The sequence below is a fragment of the Miniopterus schreibersii genome (genome assembly GCF_964146895.1).
Source record: "Miniopterus schreibersii genome assembly, chromosome: 14".
NCBI classification, from domain to species: domain Eukaryota; kingdom Metazoa; phylum Chordata; class Mammalia; order Chiroptera; family Miniopteridae; genus Miniopterus; species Miniopterus schreibersii.
In genome coordinates this window covers 37,355,845-37,373,087 of record NC_138114.1, presented here as the reverse complement: position 1 = coordinate 37,373,087, position 17,243 = coordinate 37,355,845, and the positions used below count along the sequence as shown (strand labels likewise).

Here is a 17,243-nt window from a genome sequence, read left to right as displayed (position 1 = left end):
ATTTTAATCATGATTACCTAGGTAGCAATTTCATTAAAAAGATTCCCTTTCCCTTTATGGATTATATTGTAGCCACTTCCCCAACCTACCTCCTTAGCCCAAAGGAGAGAGGCACGTAAACATAACAAAACTCTGGGATGGGAAGGATTACTGCAGGCCCACCACAGTCCCCTGGCTGCCTCAGGGCCGGCCTTCACTTCCATACTGAGGGAAAGCAACAATCCAATCCACCTCAGCCAGAAAACCATGTAACAGGAGTGAGTGAACCAGGTGACCCGGCATTTTCAGTGTGATCTCAAAGTTGAAAATGATCAGCAACTTGCACTGGAAGCATGGTGAAGACAGGATTACTTCATGTCAGCAAATAGATGACAGTCACAATTACAAAGAAAGAACTACACTTTTTTTAAAAAAAATATATCTTTATTGATTTCAGAGAGAGGAAGGGAAAAGGAGAGAGGGAGAGAAACATCAATGATGAGTCATTGATCGGCTGCCTCCTGCATGCTTCTGACTGGGAATCGAACCTTGATCTCCTGGATCCTAGATCAATGCTCAACCGCTGAGCCACGCCCTGCCAGGCCAAAGAAAGAAAGAACTGGATCAAATACCAGATACAGCATAGTATTTTCTTATTGAGGTGAAATTTACACAACATTAGCCATTTGTAAGTGTACAATTCAGTGGCATTTAGTACACCCAGAGTGTTGTACACCTCTGTCAAATTCCAAAGCATTTCAACACTCCAAAAGAAAACCTCATGCCCATTAGCAGTCACCCTCCCCCACCCAGGCCCCCAGACCTAAGCAAACACGAATCTGCTTTCTGACTCTATGGATTTACCTATTCTGGATATTTCATATGAATGGAATCACAGTCATGACCTTTTGTGTCCGACTCCTTTCACTAAGCATAGTGTTTTTGAGCATAGCGTTGCAGCGCACCAGCACTTCATTTCTTTTTTATGACTGATATTCCGGCGGATGGTACTACAGTTTGCACACTTACCCACCGATGGACCACAGCATAGAATTTGTCTTTTTTTTGGACTTGAACATCACTAAGACTATTTCTATTCCCTAGAACCTAACTCTAATATCACCCCCTGGGTCTGCATGATAAGCCTTCCATTATGTATCTCAGGTAATATAACAATTTTGTAAAGAAGGGATTACCACCCCCTCCCACCTTTTCACAGATTCGGAATCTGAGGCACGAAAGAATGAAGTGACTGGATCCAGGTGGGATTCCAAGCCTAGTGTCCATCCTTCTTCATCCCAGCCGGTGTCTCGGACTGCAAATGACTGAAAACAAAGTCCACGTCGAAGGATTCCAATGCAGTGTAAACTAATGCAGAAAATTGATGAATTCTGTGTCCTTCCACCAGTGACTGTGAACACCCTCTGTGTCTCTTTTCAGGCAGCCAGCCAGCCAGCGTGCCAGGCACACAGTTCTCATCGCTTCCCTTTGTGATACCCTCTCATTACTTTTAATTGCATCTGAGCCTCTCTAGCATCTTGTATTTTGATTCCTAATCCAGGGCACTTCTCTGCCTCCCACTGGTCCAACACAGCACTTCCCTCTCTCAGAGCTCTCCAGAGAAGTTGGTCTTCGGTAATGAATTCATCTCTATAATGAATAGTATAATATCCAAGTTCCTGGCATATTTACATAGCAATCTCCACACGCAGCAACATTACAAAGGGAAGGTTTTTAAAAGAATGCCATCCCAAAGCTCCATTTCCTATAGTAACACTATGGGAATTACCCTGACAAGAAGACAAAAACGACTTCCAGGGATGCTGGGTTAGAGACAATAACACCAGCCCCATTAATGTTTAAAGTCAATGGAGCATAAAACTGCCTTTCTCTACTTATAGGCAGGCATCATCTTACAGAGAGGAGGAAAAAAATTACCATTTTGCTCTGCTGAAATCCATAAGCCCTCCCCTAATTTTCATTCCCCTTGAAATTCTCCAGTAAGTACCATCAGAATGAAAATGAGAATCACTCTCTCTAGGGGGAATGGTTTCCAATCCTCATCAGTAAACTGTGTGAAGAGCCCTCCACGGAGATGGAGGAGGAAGGCTGCCTGTCAGGAAAGGATCCCGCACCAAAACCTGCAGAACTAGTTGTGGTGACACCTTAGGACTTGGGAGCTTCTGGGCTGACTTCAAGAGGGCCTTAAACAATCCCAGGTCTGGGTGGACGTGAGGCAGAATACACGGGACTGGGCAAGTTCAAGGAATTAATGCCTTTAGGGTATGCTTTACTTAGTGGGCTGCAAGGGGGAACATCAGTACTGTATTAGCTGTTTCCCTGGGGAAATCGCTGGAACTGAGCCAGGCCTCTGTTAGTAAACCATTGGATCTAATCCCACATTACATTTGTGTAATGCCTGACAAAGCCTGTTCCTATTATCTCATTTGATCCTGAAAATAATCCTCAGAGGGAGGCAGGGCAGGGATTATTTTTTCCATTTTACAAGTGAAAACACTTGTAAACTGATTTGCCAGAAGCCACACACCCTAGACATGGCGGGAATGAGACTTGAATCTAGGTCTTTGTACAACCTGTTCAGGGTTCTTTTGATTTCACACCACACAGGCTGGTCAAAATATTCCCAGCCCCACCCAGTCCTCACATTCATCAGTTTAACAGCAGTTGGGAGCTCACCACCACAGAGCTTGTGTTTATACTGCTCACACACCTCTGTCCTGATGAAAAAATACAGCCCTAACTGTCAAGCTCTCTGGGGAGAAAATTTAAAAAAAAAATTCATATCATCTCTTTGCACCAAAGAGCAAAATTAATCCAGCTGGATTTGAAAAAAATCAAGGCATTAGAAAAATCAAAGAAAATTTGAACTGAGTATTTAATAACCTTCCGGAGGCAAGAAGACTCTAAATTTAGCACTATATTAGAAGTCTCAAAGAAAGGGATTGTATAGTTTGACTACATTAAACTTGGTTACATTTTAGTGAAGAAGAAAAAAAGACTGTGCATGGCCAACAAAAAAACCTGAAGATAAATTTGTACCAAAATATTAAAGAAATGAGTTAACTTCTGAGATGTAGAGAAGTCATGCAAATTGAGAAAAAATAGGAAAAACTGATTAGGGAACAAGTCACAAAAAAGGGAAGTACAGTTTGTTAATATTTAGCAAACTGCTGTATCTTAGTGAAATCAAAGAAATAAAAACTGAAAGGAGTTATCAATTACACCCAGGAAATCAGCAAAAAAATAACGATAGTCTTCAAATACTAGGAAAGGTGCAATGAATAATGTATGCTCACACCATGATGGGAGAGGAAATTTACCCAACGGGAAAGCAATTTGGCACATTTATCAGAAACCTTAAAATATCCATATCCTTTGACCTAAAATTCCATTCCTGGGAATATGTTCTTACGAAAAGCATCAATATGGAAAGTCTTACGCACAAAAATGTCAGTCACGAACGTATTTACAACGGTGAAATTAAGTAAACGGTAAACATGGAAGGAATTGGTTAATAATTTATGGTACAGCCGCTTAATGGCCTCTTACGTAATCACTGTATGTTCTCAAAGTGCCTGCAACACCACGAACGCCGTTTATGGTGTAACGCCCAGCGGGAAGGGCACAGCACTGTATGCGGCTGTTTGTATAACGCAAATAGAAAAGGCTAGAAGGGGGGGGATGTTATGATGTGAACCACGTTTGAGTCCGATGATTATGAGAGGTTTTTTTCATCGCCCTACATTTCTATTTGAATCTTTTCTCTTTTTAATGAACAAAGTCCACTCTTCCCTAGCCATACGGTGGCGCGTCCTTCTCCGGCCGCGCCAGAGGGCCGGGCGCAGGGAGAAAGCTCAGAAACCCCACCTCAAACCGATTCCGCCCCCCTTCGCGCGGGCCCCTCGGCACCCCCAACTCTCCTCCCTTTCCCCGCCCCCACTTCTCGGTAGCCAGACCCGAGCCCACCCATCCCCCACCGCCCCCGAGCCCGGGTGCCGGCGGGCGCGCGGGGAAGGAACGGGGCAGTCCCAAGCGTTGATGACACGTGGGGAGGGTGCTGGCGTCGGAGGAGGAGGGGTTAGGCGTGTGGGTGGGTGTGTCTGCGAGTGGGAGGAACCAACTCAGGTCGTCTCGGAGTCTGCATCTTCTTATGTCGCTCATCGGCCCAGGGACCTACGAAGGTCTCCCCGCTCCCGGGATCCCGTTATAGGTGGATACCGAGCTCAGGCAAGAGAAGACTCGGCCACGGCCCTGCGCTGCCCCGGACGGCCCGCGACGCGATGCCTCCTCGCGCGGCCCCCCCCGCCCGGGCGCGGTGGTAGCGCCCCGCGGCGACGTCACCCATTGTTTACAAATCAGCCCGAGCCGGTAGGATTCCGGCTACCGCGGCTGCAGCGCGCGGCTCGGGTGCCGGCTGGTTTCCAGCTTCCGCGTCAGCCCGGCCTCGGCCCGGGTTTCGGCCTCAGCACCGCGCCCGGCTTCGCCGCGGCCCAGAGCCGCCAGCGACGCCCGCGGAGCTCCGGGTGCCCGGGCTGGGGACCATGCCGTGCCGGAGGGAAGAGGAAGAGGAAGCCGGCGGGGAAGCCGAGGGGGAGGAAGAAGAGGAGGAGGGCAGCTTCCTCCTGCTGGAGCAATCGGTGACGCTGGGCGGCTCCGGCGAGGTGGACCGGCTGGTGGCCCAGATCGGCGAGACGCTGCAGCTGGACGCGGCGCAGGACAGCCCGGCCTCCCCGTGCGCGCCCCCCGGGCCGCCGCTGCGGCCCCCGCGGCCCCCGGCGGCGGTGCTGGCGGACAAGGCCCGGTCCCCAGTTCGGCCGCTGCTTCTGCCGCCCGCGCCGGCCGCGGCCGTGGGCCCGGCGCCCCCGGGAGCCCTTCGCTGCGCCCTCGGGAATCGCGGCCGTGTGCGAGGCCGGGCTGCGCCCTACTTTGTGGCCCAACTCGCCGCAGGCCCCAGCGCGCTGCCCGGGCCGTGCAGGGGAGGATGGTTGCGGGGCGCCGTCACCTCCCGCCGCCTGCAGCAGCGACGGTGGCCCCCAGCCGGGACGCGCGCCCACGACGACGACCCGCACCGGCTCCTGCAACAGCTGGTGCTCTCGGGGAACCTCATCAAGGAGGCCGTGCGGAGGCTCCAGAGAGCGGTCGCCGCGGTCGCAGCTACAGGCCCCGGGGGCGCCTCCGGGACTGGGGGCGGCCGCAGCGGACCGGATCCCGTGGTCCTGCAGCCCTCGGGCGCCTTGCACTGACCCGGGGCCCCAGAGGAGGAAGAGGAGGCCGCTGTGCAGTCCCATCAGCGTCCTGCCCTCACCAGCCCTGAGCTGAAGCCGCCGTCGCCGTTCCGGGAGCGAGCGCCTGGCAGCAGGGAGGAGTGGGGGAGACCTCAAGCCGAGAAGTTACTGCCCCAGCGAGGGTCGGAGAAAACTTGAACGTGGAGAAATGCACGGGCCAGGAAACGTCCGTGCCCCGTGAGAATTTCCCCGGCCACCTTGGGGCCAAGGACCTGGGATAAACTGGGAGAACTATGGCAGCTACTTTTACGGACTTGTACCCGACTTAACCCTTGGGGGCGTCGTGTGCTTGGATTGTTTAAAGATAGGGCCCCAAGGGGCGGGAATCGTGAGGGCTTTATAACAATACTTGAAAACTCAATGACACGAATACATTTTCTTTATTTTCCGGTGGAAGAGCTTAGTGAAAATGGTGCTACAATTGCTGTGCAAAGAAATTCCGGAGGGAAGAAGAATGTAAAAGCTTGGTGGTGGGTGGTTGCCTTCGCCCCCTTTCTCCCACCGAATTGGCCGCTGGTGGAGGTGGGAGATGTGAACTCCAGTTAGGGGGTGGGAGGGAGGTGGAGAATTTTGAAGTGGGTAGAGTTGTAGTTGAATTTGAACTCTTAAATGACTTGACCTTGCCACCTGTGGTCAAGGTCACGGTTTCCTGTAGGTGGAAGGCTGTGGGGGTTCCTGGGAGGGCTAACTCACCCCCATGTCCTTTCTCTTGTTACAAAAAGAGCCCAGTCTGTGCTTTCCTACCTTTGGGTGTCTCCCTAGGAGACAGGGGGGAGAGGGACGTGTGGGGAGAGTTGTTTTTTTTCCTGTGCTTTCCTCTTTCCAGAACTCCTCCTCCTCCCATGAGGCCACTCTTGGCCATGCCATGTGCTTTCTCAGAAACAGTCATAAACAAACTCTTGAATCTCCGGTCCTCCCATTCCGCCTTTCTCAATCCACCCGTTCTGGTTCCTGCACGGGCGGCTGAGACCCTGGCTGTTTTCTGCTCTGTCCTGGCTCCTCTGTGGATCCGTGGGCCTGAGCCTCCGTGGGTCCTTACCCCTCACAGTGACCTCCTACCACCAACTCTTCTTTGTGAGTGACTGAAACCGTTTTTAAAATGTGATTCTCCGAGAGGAGAAACCGCTGGCTTTACCCTTGTAAAACTTGATGGCGCTTTAAGTAAGGTGCCACCGCCAGACTTTAAGGTAGCTAAACCCATTTTTTTAAAAAAGATTCAATGGCTTGCTCATCCTCCAGATGTAGCTATTGACGTACACTTCGCACCGGAGTGTCTGAAATTGTGGTGGTCCTGATTTATAGGATTTCTTAATTAAAATGTCTGCTGAATACATTTGATTTTTGGGTTTTTTTTTGTTTGTTCTGGAGCATGGTTTGGCTTTTTGGTAGGAGTGGGGGGAAGAAAACTTGGGGATACATTTAATAATGAAGCGCGCCCTTGGGGAGACCCAGGCTCAGCACAGAATGCTGGTAGCCCTGCAGGACCTCAGTGCTTCTGGGGTGATGGGCCACAAGATCAGAAAACTAAGTGTAGGTTTTTAAAAGCTGCTAGATGGGCTTCTCCTTCTACTCCCTTTGTGGAACAAGAACATAATCCAGAAACACTTTCTGGCTGGAGGGCGGAGGCCAAGTTCCTTGTGTCTGGAGGGGTTGAGGGAGCATTTTCATCTGAATTTGTGCGTGTAAAGGATGAGGGCACAGCAACGCCAGCCTGTGCTCCCCTAAGAGATTGACCCGTTCATGAGCTGTGGCGTAGGGAAAGGAAATTGTTTTACAGCAATGTATTTAGTAGGGAAGCGGCTGGGTGTCTTTATTTTTTTTTTAAGACTTTTTATTGATTTTTAGAGAGAGAGAAACATTGATCAGCAGCCTCCTGCAGGCTGCCTACTAGGGATGGAGCCTGCAACCCTGGCATGTGCCCTGAGAATGGAACTGGCAACCTTTGAGTGCACGGGACAACACCCAACCGAGCCACACCAGGGGAAATGGCTGGGTTTAGTAGTCAGGGGTTAGATTAACTGAAGTGGCCCCTCCACGTTGCCCTGCCCTCAGCCCCATTTTCCCCAGTAATGGAACCCTTGTGGAGCCCCTTCTTACTTACTTCCTTGCCCTTTTCAAGGAAGCCTTTCTTGGCACAGCCCAGCTAACCAGTCCCCTGAGGGACCTCTTCCTGCCCAGCACCCTCCCACGCTGGAGCTTCAGGGGAAGGCTCAGTGACTTGGTTTGAGTCAGCCCTCCTGCTCACCAGCTGTGTCATGGGGCAAGTCAATGTCCTGTGCTTTTCCCTTTCTCATTTACAAAACAGTAATACTTAATAGGGTACTTGGGAGGTTTGCAGGATCTAAGGTGTCTGGGATACTTAAGGGCTCAAAAAATGGTAGCTGTTAATTTTTTTTTTTTTTTTTTTTAATATATATTGATTCCAGAGAGAGGCAGAGAGAGAGAGAGAGAAACATCAGTGATAGAGTCATGGATCGGCTGCCTCCTGCATGCCCCCGACCGGGGATCTAGCCCACAATCCGGGTGTGAGCCCTGACTAAGAATTGAACTGAGGTCTCCTGAATCCTAGGTCAATGCTCAACCACTGAGCCACGCCCAGCCAGGCAGATAGCTGCTAATTCTTGACACCACCGTTGGCCCTTCCTCCTTCAGAGGGCCCATATCTGCCTCCTAAGTGTACCCCACTCACCCTCACTAACACTTCAGCCACCCCCCTCTCTTCCACCTTGAGCACAAGCTGTCGCTTCCCCTTTTGTTTCTGTGCCCTGTAAGTTCCTTTTCCTGAACTCCTTCCAGAAGGCCACCTCCATACACCCTCCAAACAGTCTGTATCTGTTTTCATTCTGGGGGGTAGCATTTACTGAGCACATGTGCCAGGTACGGTTCTGTGTGCTTTAAATCATTAGATCGTCTCATTATGTCATGGCTTTATTTGCCATGAGGTAGGCCCTGTTTTCTTCATTTTATAGATGCGGACACTGAGACCAAGGAGATTAAGTGATTTGCCTGAAGTTACCATCTTTTAAGTGGTGAAGCTGGGATTTGATCCCAGGCAGTCTGGCTCTAGGATCTCCTTCCCTCAACCAGATCTTCCAGTCATACTGTACCAACTACATGAGACTTTCTTGACACCATTTTCTGCCATGTTGAATTTGTTAAAGTTCTTAAGAGCATCCCACAAATCTTGACCCACTAAATACCTCAACACAATAGCATCACCATTCTCAAACTTTTCTTGTATATCAGCCACATATGTGGAAGATGATGGGTTTCTGGGATGAGGCAGGGTTTCAGAAATACTGGGAGAACCCATAAGCAGGCTTGGGGCCAAGACCTTCATATACGGTAATAGGAATTACATAAGAGAAGCACAGATAACCAATGGCATATGGCTGCTGCTTTTAGACCCTCAAGTCCTCTTGAGCACTCAGGAATGAAGTTAGAATGGACACTATGGACAAGGAGGGAAGAGCTATAGGACCTGAGAAGCGAGGGAAAGGGAAAAGGAACTGGGCCCTGTTATAGGCAAGCACTCTGCAGGCACCTTTCACAAGATGTATCTTCAAAGGCGAGAGGTAAGAATTATTGGTGGTAGGGCAGGATCTGAACTCATGGCTCGAAGGGTAATCCTCTTGCCACCAGGCTGAGTCTACGTATATACCTTTCTTTCTTTACCCCAGTCCCTGCTACTGATCAGCCAGCCATTTGCAAAGGCTGTAGAGAGCCTGGGCCTGGGCCTGGGCCTGGGCCTGGGCCTGGGCTTGGGGAAGTGTCTCTGTGTCAAGGAGGCAATGGTCCTTTCTAAGGTGTTGCAATCTGGGATAGCATATTTCTAGTACTTGGCCCAGGAATGATTGTGGCTGGGATATCGTTAACCCTTCGGAGGGGATAGACATAGAACTAGGGACGTGTGGCGTGGGCAGAGTTGAGACAACTCCATCTTTTGAAGGGGCTGGGTTTCCCTGGTAACATTCTGCAAGTCTTGAGCCCAGAAGGACCAGAGCAATAGGGAAGTGGTAAAGAGAGGCTCATTGTGTGTATGTGTATGTGGTGGAGGGGCTGAGGGGGTTGATTAGGAGTTTCACGTGGAAATTTACAAGGACAGCAACCTTGCCAGTTGGGAAGTAATAATAACGCTAGCTAATGAACCAAGTGCTTATTTTGTGCCAGGCACTGTTCTAAGTACTTTATAAAGACCAGCTCATCAAATCTATGTGAGAGGAAGAGTAAACAAAAGTATCAGACAGAAAGTGAGAGCAGAACCAAGAGAAACCAAGGTAGGCTGGAAAGTGAACTGAGGGATGGTGGATATGTGTGTATCTACACACGCTCGGGCGCAAACACAGAGCTATGTATATCTATATAATTTCTTTGTATGTCCTCTGTGGTCAGGTCCAGGGTATTTAAGATCAGACCTTGCTCAGTGACTTTCATTGCCTTTTTTGAACCCTAAAGTTATTCAATTCCTTTTACCAGCACCATTAAGTGGGGTGCTTTGAACATCTGAACTCTGAGTTCTTCCCCTCCTTAACCCACCTGAAAAAAAGTACAATTTATGGCTCATCTGGAGAAAGGTGATTTGATTCCTGTGTCTGGGGAATATTTTTAGGGAAGCCTAGGAAACCATTTTTCACCTATATTACGCTATGGAATCTGATTTAGACCGTAAAAAAAGAAACGGGCAAAAGGCAGGGCAAAGGTAACAGGATGAGATAATCAGCTTGTGACTTTTTTTAACCCACCCAAATCAATAAGTCAAACAAACTGCCTGAATAACTTATCAGTTGGGGGTTGTGAATTTTATCTCTTATGAGTCAGTTAATTGATAAGGGGGAGCAGTTAAAAAATTTCTTGGTATCAGATTTCGTTTTTATTCTATTGTAGTATAAGGTACAGAGAAGAAGGATTCATTCATATAACAACAGAAACATAGTCATTCCAGGCATGAAGGGTTGGTTATACAAGGTTTTTTCAACAGCCAACCATCAGGCCACAGGCCTTGCTGTGGTATGACAGTTTGTGACATAATATGCTGTCACGTGGGACATCCACCCCTACAATCCCTCTGAACCCTGCCTTTCAAACTTGTCCAGCCCAAGGAACCCCACCTCCTCCCACCTCAAGGAGCCTTGTCCTTTACAGCATCTTCCCTTGAGTTTCTCATCCACAGTCAGACAAGCACAGGTCTCTCCTGGTTGAACAAATCCTTTGGCCCTGTTTTCCATCTTCTTTGAACTTTTAGGCACCACAACTCATCATCGCTGCCCCAAGCACCCCACACCCTTAGCTTCCACAAGTCTGTTAAAATTGCCCAATTTGTTTGCTCTGCAAATATTTACTAGATGCCAATACCGAGGGTTGTTACTAAATACAGCTACATTTCAGGCAGTGGCCTAAGCACTCTTACTAGTATTAGCTCAATGAATCCTCACAACCCTATGAGGCGGGGACTTTATTGTCAAACTCTGTGGATGAGGAATGTGAGGTTAGACAGATGAAGCGACCTGCCCAATGTCACAGGAAAGATCTTTAAAGGGAAGAGCCAGGATTGTGACCCAGGCAGTCTGGCTCCAGAGCCAGCATTTTGTACTATATTGAGGCCTACGGTTTTCTTTTCAGAATGTGGATCTTGTCTTTTCCTCTTTCTTCCCTCTTTGGCCCTTATCACCTGGTGCCTGGATGTTTTAACAGCCATCCAACTGATCTAGCTGACCATAAAGGTTCGCCCTCAACCTCCGTCCATCCCCCATGCTGTGCCACCTGATAATCTGCCTCATCTTGTCACTCCTCTGCCATCAAAGAATATATAATCTCTTAGGGGGAAAAAGACACTCACATATGAGCTCCTGAGATAAACCTATAATGACAGTAAATAAAGTGAGAGAACAAAATGAATTTGAAGATCCCTTCCTGCGAAGAAATTGCATGATTTTCTCAGTGTAAATTATAGACAGGAGTGGACAGGTAAGGCACACAGGACTTCAGGTGAGCACTGAATTAGAATTAGAAGGGGATGGGTTTTCTGAGGGAAAATAGAGGAGTTAAGAGCTGTGGCCCCAGGCAGTCCTCGCCACACAACCTCCCCTTTGTAATATCCCCTGCTTCTTCTCCTCCACCAGTTCCAATCCTGAGCTACCTGCAAGATTTGGCGTGAAGGGGACCTCCACCCTTTTCTGATTAAACCTCTTCTAGACTGATTCCCTTCCTGCGCACTTTCCTGAACGCTTACCTATACAACACGGTATATGTTCAAGAAACGGGTCTGATCTTCAGAGGAAACAGATTGAAGAATTCCTTAAGAGGCAGGACTTAAAGTATTGGCCTTCATGCAATAGCTTCCAGGAATGATGTTTTATTATTTAAATGTTTGTTTGCTCTTTGTTTCCCATACATTATCTAACTTCATCTTCACCCAATTCTTCAAAGTTGGCTCTATTCTCTTTTTAAAACTTGTATTTATTGATTTGAGAGAGAGAAACATCAATTTGTTGTTTCACTTATTTATGCATTCATTGGTTGTCTCTTGTATGTTCCTTGACCAGGGATGGGACTTGCAACCTTGAGGTATTGGGATGATGCTCTAACCAACTGAGCTACCTGGTCAGAGCGGTAGGCTCTATTTTTATTCCGCATTTTGCAGATGAGTTCACTGAGATTATTGAGGTGAAGGACCCTGTGCCAAATCACACTGCTAGCAATGGAGGGCTGCCTGCAGAGCCCACGCTCATCTATTATGCCTCCGGGGAAACACTGTAATGGACAGGTCACCTGTTCTTTCAGTTATGGATGGAAAACCAGGAGGAAGTGCTGTATAGGAGAGTTTTTGCCCCTTTGCCTACACCAGCCTTCACGATGTTCAAATGGAGCGCACCTCCGCTTGGAAACGTCCCTGGGCTTCCATCTCTAAATGAGGCGGTAGCACTAGACCACCGAAGGCTGAGCTCTCCCAGGGCTGACATTCTGTGATTACTGAGCATTGGTGGAAGAGGGGGGAGCTAATTGAGTGCGTTAGTAATTTGGTTGCCAGGGTAACTCTTTCCTGATTGGAAGGAAGGGATCACAGGGTTCAACACAGACTTTGCTAGATAGGAAAGTGGTGTCTGATCCTCACTCCATGTTTCTGCTTCTGAGCTGGAAAACGAGAGAGCAAAAAAGGGTAAAAATTGAATCCAAATATTGTAGCATTTATGCCTAATTTAGAATGAAATCCTGGGGTGGCAGGCTCTGGAGTTCATTGTGAAGTGTAGCATTCTTTTCTCCAAATCACTTATTTGCTAGTTTCTTTGTTTATTTTGTATGTTTTTCATTGAGTTTATAGCTTTGGCCTTTTATCTCACCCAGGCCATTTTCTGTGGCTGTCTTCATAGGATGCTGAATATTTTGTAAGAAAATGGTTACAGCTATCCATAACTTAGCCTAGGGGTCTGGTGGCCCTAATTGCAGGGCCACCATGTTGGACAACTGTAGGGGTGTTGTTCACATTGTAGTATATGAGTGGAGTTGTGCAGTGAATGATATTGAACTATGTATGATGATACCAGGCTATTGGAAAGAGGCCCGGGTTCTAGACTCTGAAATGACTTCAGAGTGGCATTGAATCATGGCCAGTTTGGCCCTGGATTGCTCCTAACCCACTGACCTCCAGGAAATCCCACTCCAGCTAAGAAGCAGGCCAAGGACATCAGGGCTACTCCAATGTCAGGGCAAGTCCCCTGCTGCTCAGTGCCCAGGCATGATAGGCCACTGCACTGTTGAAGGCCCCTTTCCTTAGTTTGTGTTAGAGCCTCCATAACCACTCTTCCCTTGCTGGGCAGCACTGGATTGAGCCCCTTACAACCCTTTCTGGGTAGTTGGCTGGCTTGGCGTGTTCTGGAGGTACTTCTCTTAGACCCTCAGGGTCTGTGTATTTAGAGAACTGTGTATTTGAGAGAATGGGGGGTATAGACAACAGGCATTGAGTGCAAAAGGGAGTGAGAAGGTCAGGATTCTAATCAATCCGGAAAGGACTTTTGGGATCATGGCATGCCCTTGTTTCATGAGAAACAGAGGATCATTTAGCCACTTAGGGAGTGTCCTGGGAAAGAAGGGGTAGGGACTAAAGAGTGTTATCTCCAGTCACCATGAATCCTTTTTCACATCTCACTTCTCATCTGTTGTACGGGTGAGGAAATGGAAGCCCATATTGAGCAACGTGTCCAAGGTCCCCATTTAATAAGTGAACTTGGATCTGAACACCCTGTCTCCTTCCTTTAGGAAACAGACTGAAGTGACTCAGAAGTGGAGGGACAGAGATGGGCTGTTATGTCACTTCTTCGGGAGAGAAGGGCAGCAAACATGCCAAGGGCAGAGAGAGCAATCCTTTAATGCACTCCCAGTCAGCTCTCCCACCACAGGCTTGCACCCTGAGCAACCCCTAAACAAGAGCTGCTCACATTTAGGGCCACCTTGTGGAACAAGTCCACATTATGAATGACCACAGCAGAAAGAAAAAAAAAGTGATAAGCTTCCCTGTCTGCAGCGACTGATCTGATGTTCTTTGCTAAAATCGTCAGAAGCAGCTTTATAAAACATCTCCATCATTGACTAGTAATCCAAAGGATCTAGGGTTTTTGTAAAAGGGATTGGTCCAAAACCTGACCTTACTTCCATTTAATTTCATGCCAGCGCCAATCCACATCCAGGCGTGCAGACCCTAACTAGTGAGCCGCTCAGACACAAAGGCACTCTAATTACCATCTGCAAGCTGGGCTGACAAAGATTTCAAGTGTTTTCATGTTTATGGAGATCAGAGAAATGTGTTCTGTGCATCTTTCCCACCGGCAGCAAGTATAAAATAAAACCGGACAAGAAACGCAACACATTTATTACAAACAGATATTTCGATTAAGTTAAAATCCTATAATCAGGACAGCCACAATTCCAGACACTCCGGTGCGAAGTGTAGATATGTCAATAGCCACATCTGGACGATGAAGAAGCCATTGAATCTCATAAAACTAAAACACCAACTGAACGGTCTCAAATCTCTCATAGTGAGTGAACAGCATGTTACAAATACTTCACCACGGTTCACGCTGGCAAAGTCTGCAGCTTCTCCATTCGGAAGGTCACATTTTCTACTCGGTTTCCTTCACTTACAAAGGCGAGCGGGCACGGCTGGGGGAGGGGCAGAGGGAGGAAATCAACTCCATCCACCCAGGGAATTGCAGCTGTTATTACAAATGGCCCCGAAGAGCCCATTATAAGCTGCTGTGCGAGGCTGTGTCCCTGGAGTGCCCGTCACGTGGTGTCTCCCAGCCCCCAGCCCGGGCCCCCAGGAGCACCAGCACCACCCTCTTGAGCAGAACAGCGCGGAGGGGGAGAGCAGGGCCCCGAGGCCCCGGCTGCGGCAGTTTCCATGAAAGCCCGGGTGCGGGGGCCCGCGGCAGGAGCGGGCCGGGGTCCCAGCCTCCCCACACCCGCGGCGGCGCGCTTGTCCTCAGGAGACTCCGGCCCTTCGCCGCCCCGCCTCCCGCTCCCGCCCTGGGCGCACCGAGGCTCGCCCGCCCGGCCACTCGCAGGACCGCAGCCAGTCGCGAAGCCGGGGCAGAGAAAAGGGCCTTTCATGGACCTTTGTGTGTTTTAAGAATCAGCACCCCAACAGACACAACATGGTGTTTTTTTTCATTGTCGTAAATTTTCAAGTCTGGCAGTTTGAAGTACTCCCTGAAATGATGGTCTACTCATGTTCCCCTCCCCCCAAAGTGAATCAGGAACCAACCCTGAAAAGATAAAAAACAGGTAACTGGGATCATCGTCGTCCTCGGGGCGAGCGGCGATCCTGAGAAGCAGGAACCGTGGCCCCACGGTCGCCGGGGCGCGGGGAGGCTGCGTGGCACTGCACGCCGTGCCTGCGAGCATGGTCACGCCAAAAATAAAGAGTCCGACCGACTGTGGGCTTGGGGTGCGCTCTGTAATCTGCCTGACATAGGGCCAACCGAGTCCTGTTTTTCAACATCAGGACGCTTGACCTCAGTTCCCCACGAAAACATTCGCGATTTTTCGATTCCTCGTCCTAATTAGCTTATTTCCCCGCGTCCAAAAGCGCGAATTCAGCAGTCTGAGCAGAGATGCGGCCCTCAGGGGAAGCCCTAGTCCTCGGGGCGGAGGCAGGCGCGGGGACCGCTCCCGAGGCACTAGCTGCCCGGCACCGGGACGCCGTCGCCAGCGCGGGGCTGCGCCGTCCTTCCCGCCGCGCCGGGGTGGCCGCAGGCCGCGCGAGGGCTGCGCGGCGACGGGGGCTTGTGCGCCGCCGCCGGCAGGGGCCTCGGGAGCGGGCGCTGGGGGAGCTTCGCGTGCAGCTGCAGCCGCCGCGAATGAAGCCTCCGCACCGCCTCCTTGATGAGGTTCCCCGAGAGCACCAGCTGCTGCAGAAGCCGGTGCGGGTCGTCGTCGCCGGTGCGGACTTCCGGCTGGGGCCCGCGTCGCTGCTGCAGGCGGCGGGAGGCCCCTCGCAGCCATCCTCGCCGGCACGGGCCCGACAGCGGCTTTGGGGCTCCCCGCTTGTCGGCTCCCGAAGGCCCATCTAGGCTGGGCGGAGGGGGCAGTGGGGACAGGGCGCTGGGACCTGAGGCGAGCTCGGCCACGAAGTAGGGCGCAGCCCGGCCTCGCAAACGGCCGCGGTCCCCGAGGGCGCAGCGAAGGACCCCCGGGGGCGCCGGGTCCACCTCTGCGGCCGGCGCGGGCGGCAGAAGCAGCGGCAGAACCGGGGGCCGGGCCTTGTCCGCCAGCACCGCCGCCGGGGGCCGCGGGGGCCGCAGCGGCGGCCCGGGGGGCGCGCACGGGGAGGCCGGGCTGTCCTGCGCCGCGTCCAGCTGCAGCGTCTCGCCGATCTGGGCCACCAGCCGGTCCACCTCGCCGGAGCCGCCCAGCGTCACCGACCGCTCCAGCAGGAGGAAGCTGCCCTCCTCCTCCTCTTCCTCCCCCTCGGCTTCCCCGCCGGCTTCCTCTTCTTCTTCCCTCCGGCACGGCATGGTCCCCAGCCCGGGCACCCGGAGCTCCGCGGGCGTCGCTGGCGGCTCTGGGCCGCGGCAAAGCCGGGCGCGGTGCTGAGGCCGGAGGTGGGGCCGGGGCCGGGGCCGGGGCCGGGCCGACTAGGAAGCCGGGCACCGGCAGGCACTCGTGCCGCGCATTGCAGCCGCGGTAGCCGGAATCCAACCGGCTCGGGTTGATTTGTAAACAATGGGTGACGTCGCCGCGGGGCGCTACCACCGCGCCCGGGCGGGGGTGCACCGTACGCGGGGGGGGCGGGGCTCCCCCTGGGCCCGGGTCCGGGGTGGGGTCTCGCTCCCTCTGAGCTCCACGGTCCCGAAGGCCGTGCGCGGGGGCGCAATGGGCAGTTGACCCTCGCTTTCTTAGGCGGGCGTGTTGGCGTTTCCAGCAGATGGACTCCCGCGTGGGCTCTGTTGGTTTCCTCCACACACAACACCTACACTTACACGCCCACACACTGCCCTCCCCCAAGCGCGTCCGCTCCTCTGGTTTTGGCTTTGGCGCTCCTGAGGTCCCTGGTGCCGGCGTCTGGGCAGCGACGACCCGGCGAGGCAGGCGAGGACAGACAGGAGGACTCAGGCTAGGGATTCGTCTGGAGGTTGGGGAAACGAGGCTGCCAGGAAAGGAAGAGGGGCCCTTCGGTGCGAATGGGTAGGGCAGAGTTGGAGTTGGCCAAAAAAAAAAAAAAAAAAAGCCACGAATTAATGCTTCTTGATCAAGAGTATGGGTGTGTGGGGCCTTGGACCGGGGCTGGCACTACTGTAGAGGACAAGGTTGCAGTCTTGGGGGACGGGTCTCTGAGCTAGAAAGTTCATTTAAGAGGAATGCCTCACCCCAGGGGAGTATTCTGAGAGGGTAGCAGGAGGGGAGGGTGGTGGGCTGTTTGGATGGAAATGGAGATCCCCAGATCTCCATTCCAGATATCAT

General features: G+C 51.3%; 2 protein-coding genes across 2 annotated transcripts; one reads left to right on the top strand and one right to left on the bottom strand.

Moving 5' to 3' along the window:
• The first annotated feature begins 4,375 nt into the window (after positions 1 to 4,375).
• Positions 4,376 to 6,618, top strand: FRAT2 (FRAT regulator of WNT signaling pathway 2). The gene has a single exon (XM_081158150.1). The coding sequence runs from the start codon at positions 4,542 to 4,544 to the stop codon at positions 5,241 to 5,243; it is 702 nt and encodes a 233-aa protein (XP_081014276.1). The 5' UTR covers positions 4,376 to 4,541; the 3' UTR covers positions 5,244 to 6,618.
• Positions 6,619 to 14,145: 7,527 nt separating this feature from the next.
• Positions 14,146 to 16,468, bottom strand: FRAT1 (FRAT regulator of WNT signaling pathway 1). Its single transcript, XM_081158460.1, has one exon. The coding sequence runs from the start codon at positions 16,295 to 16,297 to the stop codon at positions 15,461 to 15,463; it is 837 nt and encodes a 278-aa protein (XP_081014586.1). The 5' UTR covers positions 16,298 to 16,468; the 3' UTR covers positions 14,146 to 15,460.
• Positions 16,469 to 17,243: the final 775 nt, after the last annotated feature.

Excerpts from the sequence above, each read along its gene's own strand:
- FRAT2 (XM_081158150.1), top strand. The coding sequence starts at position 4,542 with ATGCCGTGCCGGAGGGAAGAGGAAGAGGAAGCCGGCGGGGAAGCCGAG.
- FRAT1 (XM_081158460.1), bottom strand. The coding sequence starts at position 16,297 with ATGCCGTGCCGGAGGGAAGAAGAAGAGGAAGCCGGCGGGGAAGCCGAG.